At 56.4% G+C, this 10,821-nt stretch overlaps 2 protein-coding genes across 2 annotated transcripts; both read right to left on the minus strand.

The window, feature by feature from the left end:
• Positions 1-2,578: 2,578 nt before the first annotated feature.
• Positions 2,579-4,669, minus strand: LMJF_29_2200 (putative GTP-binding protein; the record flags this gene model as incomplete). The annotated part of the gene is made up of 1 exon (XM_003722255.1): positions 2,579-4,669. The coding sequence occupies one exon, from the start codon at positions 4,667-4,669 to the stop codon at positions 2,579-2,581; it is 2,091 nt and encodes a 696-aa protein (XP_003722303.1).
• A 1,796-nt stretch (positions 4,670-6,465) lies between these two features.
• LMJF_29_2210 (conserved hypothetical protein) lies at positions 6,466-7,932 on the minus strand (the record flags this gene model as incomplete). Its single annotated transcript, XM_003722256.1, has 1 exon — positions 6,466-7,932. The coding sequence occupies one exon, from the start codon at positions 7,930-7,932 to the stop codon at positions 6,466-6,468; it is 1,467 nt and encodes a 488-aa protein (XP_003722304.1).
• Between the last annotated feature and the right edge of the window lie 2,889 nt (positions 7,933-10,821).

Genomic DNA, 10,821 nt, shown 5'->3' on the forward strand with positions numbered 1-10,821 from the left:
AGAACACCGCGGAGGCACCAGCAACACAAAAACCGCCAAGACGATAGAAGAGCACTACAGCTAACAGCTGAAAACAAAAACGCAGAACAGTACGCAGCTGTTCGACACTGTGTGTGTGTGTGTGTGTGTAAGTGTGAGTCGTGTGGTGGCGAGCACGTGAGCATGAAGAAAAGAGAGAGAAAAGGCGCGCGAGGAAACGGTAAGATGCGATAAAAGCAGAAGACCGTGTGGTCCATGGAAACGAAAATAGAGGCTTCAGACGGGACACACAACGGCGCCAGTTGGCGCGTAGCGAGTCGTTCGCTCGGGCACTCGAGGCTGAAGCTGGCGACGGCCATAGTCGGTCCCCAGCGAGCGAGGCGCGAGTAGGGGAATGGCGAAGAGGTCAGATCCGCCTCTCGACTAAGCTAAGGTCCGGAAAGACAGGGACAAAGATGAAGTTGGGGGGAGTTGCGTTGCCCTTCTAAGCCAACGACAAACCTGCCCCTCGTCCATGTTGTGCGCTGCGCAAACTGCCGCGGGACATCACACGTCCCCCGTATAAGCTCGCAGTGCTTCTTCAGCGTTTTGTTCTGTTCTCCTCTCCTTGCTGTTTTCTTTTCTCCTCAAGTTACATTCATCATTGGCCGTAAAAGCACTTGTGCACCGTGCGTGAGCGGATGGGGAGGACGGGGAGGGAAGACGCGAAAACAAAAAGGAGGGGGAGTCACCCTGCAGGGCAAAACAACAGAAAAGGCACAACAAACAGAGGATACCGCTAACGAAGCCGCCACAACAAGCATCATCACCATCACCACCTCCCTTCCGTTTACAACTACATTCCACCTTCTTTTCTTGTTTGGCGCATCGCCTTTCACTCTTCTCGGTTTTTTTTCTTTTTTGTTGTTGTTTCGTCTTCTTTCGCGGACGAGGCGCTCTGCCTCCCCTCCTTCCCTTCCCTCCCCTTCCCTCACTCACTCGCTCAGCGAGCCGAGCATCCATAACCGTAGTGACAACGACAGCGAAAAAACAGATAAAAAGACACGACACGACAAGGGAGAAAGCAAGAGGAACCGAAAACAGAGGCGGCACCGCAGCACAGCAATGCTGCGAGAAAAGCAAATACAAGCCATAATGGGAGAACTCGAGAACAAGGGGAAAATCATTGCGGTGCGGACTACACAACTGAGAAGTAAACATCAACCAGAGACAGAGGTACAGGAACACCCGAAGCGTTCCCCCTCCCCTCCCTCATATCCAAACGCGGACAGAGAACAGCATCCACTCCTCCCACACCTTTCGACGCCAGGCTGCTCCGCCTTTGACTGAACACACACACTGATACGGCGACCTCACCCTTGTATCGGTGTGTCTCCTCCCTCCTCGTCGGCTACACGCGCCGTGCTCTCCTTTTTCTGTGTCCTCTGTCCTCCTCTCCATACGCTCACATGTGCAGAATGTACATCTACATCGATGCCGGCAAACGTGTCTCTCCCCCTGTCCGCGCGAACATACGAAGCGAGGGAACGTCGGGTGCCCACAGCAAGCAAGCGCGCGCGAAAACTAACAAAATTCGGATGGAGTATCTACATCACCATCACCACCACACACCCATTCCAAGAGGAAGACGAAGAGGACGAGAGAGACCAGCCCAAGGGGTGCTAGCATACAAGCAGCTAAAGGCAAGAGCATCTGCATGTGGTGTCCCTGGGTGCGTGGGTAGAAGACGGAGGCGCAGACTGCGGCAACAAGGGCATCACTTAGTCAGAGAGAAGCGGAAGGGAAAAAGAGAGCAAAAACAAAAAAGGAAACAAGACGGGAAATGAGGTAACAAGAACGAGCAGGTGCTCACAACCACCACCGCATCGGTGCATCACAAGCCTTTGCCGTCCTTCCATCTCTCTTTCGGTGTCTCTCTCTCTTTCTCTCCTTCTCGATCATCCAGCTGCCGTGCGATGTGTGCGCACGCTCCGTGTGAACGATTCGTTGTTTCCTTTCTTCCCCTCCTGCCCTTCACCCGATCCCCATTTTAGGCGTGATGTGAGCAACACCAACACAAAAGGGACGAAAAAAGGGGGCACAGTGCACAGAAGTTGGGAGATCGCCAGCACATCATCTGGCATGCATGCAAATCGAGATATATGAGCAGCACAGCAGCTGCAGCGATGGCATGGGAGAAAGAGAGAGGGGGGGGAGGAGGAAAGGCGAGGAGGGGAGGGGCGCACATGTGCAACAGCAGAGTGACAACAAGTCGCATCACACCAAAAAGGTTATCGAGTAGAAGGAGAGGGGGTCCAATACAATCCGAACAAAAGACAAAGGAGCGAAGAGAGCAACGAGAAGCGCAACAACAGCAAAGAAGAAAAGTCAGAAAACTACAGAGAAAAGTTATGGATCACGAGTAGCATGCACATAGTCATGTGCATGCACGCAAAGTGATTGCCATGCGCGTGCGTGTGTGCATGTGTGTGCGGGACGGGTACGTGTGCACGCGTGTCTTTCCCGCACTCACCAAAGCTCACCGGAACAGCGACTCTATCCGTCATTTTTTCACAAAGACAACGGGGCGACTCGCGAGGGGGAGGCTCTGTAGAGGAAATTAGGTGCCAGCTTGCATGGACGAGGCCGGTTCCTTGGTGAGCTGGTAGTCGCGCACGCTGTTGAGCGCATTCTGTGCCTTGGTGAGGGCCTCCAGCATCTCCTTGGCCGCCTTGCGCTGCGTCGCAATGCCTGGGGGCTCGGAGAGCAGTGCCTTCGCTGTCTTGTCCGAGTACAACTCACTCACCAGGCGCGCATAGACCTCTTCCCGCAGGCGAGTGATCATAAGCAGTGTGATGGCCTTGGGTACCTGATCGGCGACGTTGCCCTTCACAATCGAAAAATAGCCCTCCACCATCTCGCGAATGGCGCTGTTCATGAACTGCTCGTGCATCGTCATGGTTTTGCCTAGCATAATGCGCGATGGTACATCGTTCATGTCGGACTTGTTTCCGGGGCTTATGGCACTGTCGGTATTGCCCTGCTCCTTCGGCTTCTCCGGCCTCTTTTCATCCCTGACGCCCCTCTTGTCGTCCTTCTTAATGTCCTTGCCGCTCTGCTTCGGATCCGCCTGTGTACCCCCAGCCGCTGAGGCGTTCGGGCCACTCGAATTCCGCGGCGGCGAGGATGATTCTCCGCTCGTGGTGCCGTAGATATTCGAGAGCGCGCGCTGCGCCAACTCGTCCATCATAGGATGCTTCACGTTAATGAAGCCGCGCTCGGCTTTGATGATGGTGCGCACGTGCGTTGAGGTCGGCAGGCGGTAGTCAAACAGCATCTTCTTGCAGATCGCAATGACGGCCTCCTTCAGGTTCGGATAGCGGTCCACCTTTCCAGCGCAGATTTCGACGATCTTGCCCAGCTCCTCGTAGACGAACGTGACGCACTTGATGCACGGCTCCTCAAGACGGTTGATCTGCTGCTTCGACAAGGCGACAAACACCTGGTCGGAGGGGAACAGAGTGGCATGCATACCGGCCATGTTACGCGTATTGATGCGGATGTAGTCGTCTGTGAGATCCTTCGTGGCGCTCAGGCTGGTCACGTAGGTGGCGAAGCACTCGTGGAAGATGTAGTCCAGACGCGCCCCACCAAGCAGCTCCTTCGTGGCATCCGTGATACCACCATCAATCGTCTGATTAAGCGCGTCACTGAAAACCTTGATGAGGTACAGCAGCTGTGCAGTGGGCTCGGTGATATCCTGCTCAAACATGCCCAGCTTCTCCATCTGCTTCTTGGTGGCTTCCATCAGCTGGTCCACGTGGTGCTTCAGGTCTGGAATGACGGCTTTGATGTGCTCCAGCAGCAAGAAGTTCAGCTTCTTGCTAAGGTAGGCGGTGCCGGCCTCCTCCGCGATGGGGGAGTAGATGGGCGAGTTTGCAAAGAACTCGTACTCGCTCCGCCGGGCATCCTCCATCGACTTGCAATCGTTGATATCCTGCTGACTACGGCACACAACGCCAACGAAGCCGTGGCGGAGTTGTAGGACTCTGTTCTGCAGTACGTCAAAGCAGTCTGTGCCCTTGTCCATCAAGTCAATCTTGGTGAGCACACCGACCGTGCGCACACCCTCGGGGTCCAGCTGCTTCGCCAGGCGCAGCGACTGGCTCGTGGCAAGATCGGTGTTGGCAGGAGAAATAGCCAGAATGATCGTGTTCTTGGGCAACACGTAGCGCGTCACCATATCCTTGATCTGGCGGTCAATGTCCTTTGGCTGATCGCCAACGGCGTTCATGACCAGACCGGGTAAGTCCACGAGAGTCAGGTTCAGCACCGCGCTCGAATAAACCTTGAGGTTAATCGGCTTATCCGTGATCGCAGACGGGCCGGCTATTTCGATCGTGCGGCGTGTGATTTCGTTTTGGATCTCGTTGAAGTCATAGAACTTCTTGTTGGGAATGTGCAGGAACTCGCCCCACTCCTCCTCGTTTGACTTGGGCAGCTGCACGAGCTGCAGCACGAGAGGGCAGCGTGTGACAATGCCGGATCCGCGCGGCAAAAAGTCCTTGCCGACGATCGACTCCAGCACAGAGCTCTTGCCACAGCTCTGACTACCGACGACAGCGATCTGGGGGAGGTTGAGTTTGATGTTCATCTTGACGCCGGCGAAGGCGTCGTGAAGCTCATTGATCACGCTGATCAACTGGTTCATGGCTGTGAGTCTTTGCTGCGCTGGTATGTGAGAGGGAGGGAAAGGGTCGATGTGTGGCGAGCAACAAGGAGAGGAGACGGTGGGGTATGAAGCGTCAACAGCAGAAAGGTACAAATAAAACAACGAAAAGGAGGCGGGTTGCACACACGCCAGCGAAAATAAAATAAAAACAGTGCAGTGTGGCCGTTCACGGTGCTCTTGAATGTGCGAGTGCGGTAAGCTCTGCGTTCGACTGGGGGCTGGAGGTGGACCCGCCTAGTTCGCTCGCACACCCATGCAAAGGGCGCGAACGAGGCGCGTAAAGGTAAAGTGAAGCGGGAAAGGGGGAGGAGACAACGGAAAAGGCAACGAGGGCGCCAAGCGACAGTCCAACCGTGGGGACGAAACCGCAACAACAAACTCGAAAAAAGGGGAAATACAGAGGAGATGCTATCAAGCACGCACACACACTCGCAATCAGGCAAAATACGAAAAAAACGAGAGCCGCACTGGAAACGGTTGCCTTCCGAGAATGTGAGTGCAGCGCGAACCAGCTACAACGATGTATATATATATATATATATATATATATGTATAATAATAATAAAGAATCGGCAGAACAACGCCGGCACAGAGAGAGAGTGAGAGAGAGCAAGTGCGAGAGCGAGTGCGCAATACGCGAAGCGTGTAGATGGGCAAACACGGCGCACACAAGCGGGAGAGGGCGAGGCCGAGTGGAAAGTGGGAAATGGTTGAGAGAAGAAATCAACGCCGGGCGCCAAAGGATTGTGAATAGACGTTGAAAGAAGGAGCTGAAGCGCAATCTCAGTTAGTTTTGGAGACCCTGTGATGTGAATGAAAATGTTTCGGTAAAGAGAGGCGGAGGAAGGAAGAGATGCAGAGGGAGTCACGCGGGTACACAGACGCTACCAAGAGCTATGGCAGACAACCGAAGAGAAGAAATGAAGAGGGAAGCGCACCAGCGGAGATGACGGTGGAGAGAATGAGGCAAGGGCAACGGAGTGTGGAACCGAACGCGGGAGAGAGGTGAAGGGGAAGGGGCAGTGGTGCCAAGGCGTGAGGAAGAGAGTAGTGCGGTGCGGTGAGGCGAAAGAGGAAAGCACGCAGGAAATAGCGCGCCATCTGTTGAGCGACGACAAGGACGCATTTTGCCAGCCATGTAACACGACAATATGTCCGGAGTGCAGCGTCCGATGAGCATCGCCTACCCCTCCCTACGTACGCAGGCATGCACAAGCATACACACGCGCAGCAGGAGGGATTGCTCTCGAGGCTTCAATGCGCCGCAGAGAAGTGAAGAAGTGATGGCACATGCAGACAAGCTAAAGAGACATGCGTCGTGGATTCGAAGAGCGATGCCAGCTCTTCAAGTAAGACAGAGCAAGAACGAGTCGGCGACAAAGAACGCAAAAAAAAAACTATCGGGCACCAGTTCCCCTTCTCGTACGAGACGTCGCCACGCATGGCATCACGGCCGACACGAAAAAAAAGTCCGCAGAGGATGCGAAGGTCTCTCGCCCATTATCGATGTCCTACTCTGCACTGCTACGACAAGCACACATAGACACACGCAACGCGATGTACCGTGGGTGGCCCACGCACGCCACGCTCCCTACATCCTTTGCGTTGCATTCTTGGACCACGCCACAAAACACTATGTACATCCTCAGTAGCAGCAGGGCTAAGAGCACAACAGTGCCCAGAAGTACGCCAGTCTCTATGGGTTCGGGGGAGGCCCGGTGAATTCGCGTCTTTGCCGCCCTCAGTGTTGCGGGAGTTTCTTGACCCAAGTCGCTTCAGTGACTCGATGCCGCAGTGGTCGGAGTTAGCACTGCGGTCATGGACTGAGACGCCAATGTAGCCGCATCTGCGGAAACCTTCATGGTAGACGGCACAGGCGAGATGTCCTTCACAGATTTTACGATGCCACTGCTCGCCGTGGTGGTGTTCTTGCCACTGCTGCTGAGTGTGCCTGTTGTCCCCGGCTGATTGATCGATAGGGATGGTGATGAGCTACCGCGCATGCGACCCTCGATCTCCAGGAGTGTGGAGCGAGTGGGTGGTTCAGCCACCTTTGGAGGAGAAGCTGTAGGCGGTGGGGTTGTACTCGCCGCACTCGTCCCGGTTGCGCTGGAAGCCTTTTCGGTCACCTCGCGTAGCCCTCTGAGACGCGCACGCGCGCCGCCCCGTCGTTCCTGCACCTCCGGTGCGTACGGCACCATCACCTTTAGCTGCCCGGTCGTGGTAGAGCGCTGCACCTGCGCCGCGTCCGCCGCTAGCTCGTCCTCAACCGGCACCTGGAGTAGCTTCCCCTTGATGAAAACCCGCACCACATCAACCTCTACCTGCACAGAGAGCAGCGTGGTGGAGATGAACTTGCCAGGATCCACAGTGAGCACGAACTCCGCAGCGTCGTCCTGGTTCATGTGGAAAGGCACGCGGGGTTCGTTGCGCAGCAGCAGACGACCAAACTTGCTGCGCTCCTCCTCGGCGGTCAGGCGCTGCGACGGCTGTTGCTGCCTCTTCAGTTCCTGATGGAGAGCAGCGATGCTGCCGGGCTGCGGGGTCGACTGCTCTTCCCTTTTCTTCCGCTCCATCTCCTGCTGCTCGTGCAAGATCTGCAAACGCTCCTCCGGTGTGTGTCCGTACACACGCTCGCCCTTATCGTTGTACTTCGGCGGAAACGGGTCTATTCCCTTTGCTAGCATCTCTTGCTTGATGCGCTCCGCCTCGCGCACCCTCACCGCCTCCTCCTCGGCCACCTCAATCACCACATCCTCCGCCTGCCGCGCCGTGATGCGCTCCGCTCTGATGATCTCATCGCCGTCCAGCTCCTTCAGCTGAGGCAATGAATGAATGACATAGGCGCGGTAACCCTCCGTCTTCGTGCATGGGTTGCCTGTCAGGTGCAGCGACTCCAGAAACGGATTCGCGAGCAGTGTCTGCACCGACGTCGGCTCCGCAATGAAGTTCAGCGTGAGGTCCAGCCGTTCCAGCGCCTCGCACCCTTGAAGCCCGTCAATTACTGTAATATTGTTTACGGCGAGGTTGAGGTACTTCAGCCACTTCAGGTGCCGTAGTCCTTCGATGCGGCTGATGTAATTGTTGCAGAGGTAGATAATCTCCAGCTGGCGGCATGCATCGCCGATGAGATCAATCTTTTCAATGTCCTGCTGATGAAGAGCAATCTCTTTCAGATTCGAGAGGCAGCCCTCGTTGTGCTCCGCGCGGCGACGCAGCAGCTCCACCGTAATCCGGGCCATGTATATACATATACATATATATGTGTGTGTGTGCTAGACTGTATGCTCGGGTAGAGAGGCAGAGAGGGACGGCGTGGTCTGTGATATCCTGGCGCGAGAGAGCTACTACAGAAAGGGACAGGGCAGCACACGTGAAATAGGATGGAGAGACACGGATTGTGTATGCGTGTGTGAGGGATGGCGCAATCCAAAACAAAAAAACGGCGCGTACGAGGGTGTAGGCGCCGTCGACACATGCGCTAGCCGCCTCGCAGTGTGGCGCACATCACTGCCTGGGGCCACCGTCTGCTTGATGCCAAAAGCACTGTCTATTTCCCTGCCTCCCCCATCCTGCGCTCACGTCGGTGAGAGAGACAGGAGGTCCATCGGCCCATCGCGCCCCCCCCTCTCCCACCGCTCTCACCACTTCAAGTGGAGGACAGCAGGCAAAGTAACAGAGCACTAAGCTGCCGCGATGAGTCTCTAGGCGCTACACACACACACACAAGCGACCTCCATTTCTGCTCCACACATGCCGCGGCCCTTCCACTTTTTTTTTTGTTTCGAACCTTGGCACAGCACCCACGCATTCGGTGCGGTAATCCATCACGGCATCTCCATTCTTGCCTCGGTTGTCTTTCTCTCTGCATTGCGCGCGCTTGCTTGTCCCCTCCACACACATGCACGCACGTGCACACGTGCATCGCATCGATGCTCACCTTCTTGCTCGGTCGCTCTGTTGTGCACTCGTCCCTTCCATCCTCCTCGCCTCCCACTCTGGTCGGTGGTGACGGCGATGAACCCTCTTCGCCAACCAGCGAGACGCATGCATCAGCACACAAGAAGGGTGGGACAGAAAGAGCATGGAGAGAGAGAAAGTCCGACAGGGTGCGTATAGTTATGCAAGCCGCAAGCAAGACAACAACGAAAGAGGAAAAAAAATTTATATAAGCTATTCCTTTAACGTGTCCACCCTTTCGGTCATGCAAGATCAGTTGCCCGCCACTCCACCCGGCCTGTCCCAGGCCCCGTTCGTGTGGTGCCGAGCAGCGCTAGTCACATGCCTTACAGCCATGCGCCGACCCAGTCGGCTGAGCGCGGCCCCCGCCTCGAACCCTGCCCACCCACCCGCACCGCGGGTCGCCTCACAGCCGCGCCACCCATTGTGCTCGTCACCACCCAGTGCACCTCCGCGCGGTCGCGCACTCAGGCGCCCCACACCAGTGGGGCAGTGTGAGGCCCGGGGGTGGGATACGTACGAGTCGCGCTGACACGTCGCCCATCACATGGATGGCACCAGCGCATTCGCCGTCGCAGGTCGCGCCGACGCAACGCCGTATACGACCTGGCCGCCGACATCCGCAGCGGCAAACCGCTCTGGCCTCCCTCCACGTCGTAGGCACTTGGCCCTGTCACCACCAGAGGTGGCTCGGCATCGGCAGGGGGATAGGGAGAGGCTGCTTGGCTTCCCCACGCAGAGTCGGGTGCACTGGCCCTGAGGTACCACGCACGGAGAGATGTCCGCCCATCGTCCGGGTTCCACAAAGACTCAAGACAACAAACACAAAAAGGGGCCGGCTAAGAGAGAAAAGGAACGCGAAGAGATGCTGCAGACATACCAGAGCACAGCTCGCTGCCAGGATCACCGGTGTCAACATCATCACCACCGTGATCTAGCCGCGAACAGCAATGAGAATGCAAAAAGAAAAATACATACAGAAGAAGTTTACCACAAAAGGCAGCCACACACACACACACACACGCACGCACGCACGTATACGTACGTTCATAGACACACATACAGAGAGAGAATGAGATACAAGCGCATTGAAAAGTTAATAAGAATGTAAAAATATGCATAAGAGAAGCAGGAGGAAAGAAGGGCCGCGGAGCACAGCCCCCCTCCCCTTCCCCTCTCTCGCCGGAGAGGGGGTAAAACGGAAGGGAAAAGAAGAAGAAAGCATATAAAAGAACAGCGCACCATGGCTAGAGGAGGGGAGGGGCTATGGCACACCTATCGTCGGTAGATAGGGGGAGGGGGAGAGGCTGACGAACGACTGCCCTTACAGCATTTCTCGCGTTCTGTACGGGCAATCGCATGAGAGCAGCCACGAAGCCACGAAGAGAGGGAAGAGAAAAGAAAACGCGGAAAGTCAACGCTGCGCTGGTCAGGGCCGCCTTCACCCGGTCGTCCTGGAGCTGAAGCCGAAAGTGGGCGATCTCATCTTGGTTGCGACCCCAATCATCCACGAAGGCATCAATTTGCTCACGGGGGACGGTAATGGAGGCGTCCGTGCGCGTCGGCGATTGCGCTCGAGCACGCTCGCGCAGATCGAGCTGATGCTGAACGCGGCGCAGCACCCGCTCCGTCGAAAGGTGTGGTTAGTGGATCTGCGACACTGACACGCGCTCAGCTGTCTCAGCAGCTTTCCAGCTGCTCCTCCTAATAGGCCCACACCGTTTCCTCGGGCTGCCAGTGGCACCGCGGCGCATCACGGAGCTGCAGCACTGTCTATCGAGATGCGGCTGCTACCTGTCTGACGATCTGTCGCTCCCCGCCGAGAGTCCAGCCGCCGCTGGGAGAGGAAGAGAAGCTCCATGTATTTCCGGCGCCGTTCATCAGGCGACAGCTGTCGCCAACTGGTGAAAAGGAGCCCAGGTGACGCATGGGGCCTTCCAGCTCACGCTTCTTCGAGAGCGGGGGAAAGTACTGCGTCGCGCAGCTGCTGCTTCTTGACCCTCGCTTCGAAGCGCCTCATTGTCGCTCTGCTCCTCGCCGCTGCCACAGTCAGACACTCCAGGCTGCCAGAGGTGAAAAGTACAAAAGCCTAGCTCGCAGACTCCGCCGCGGCGGCCTTGTCACGGCTTGGTCAAGGCTGCACCCTCGTTGCGACCCTGCTTTTTGTTCTT

Source organism: Leishmania major, chromosome 29 (genome assembly GCF_000002725.2).
Source record: "Leishmania major strain Friedlin complete genome, chromosome 29".
In the NCBI taxonomy this organism is placed as follows: Eukaryota; Euglenozoa; class Kinetoplastea; order Trypanosomatida; family Trypanosomatidae; genus Leishmania; species Leishmania major.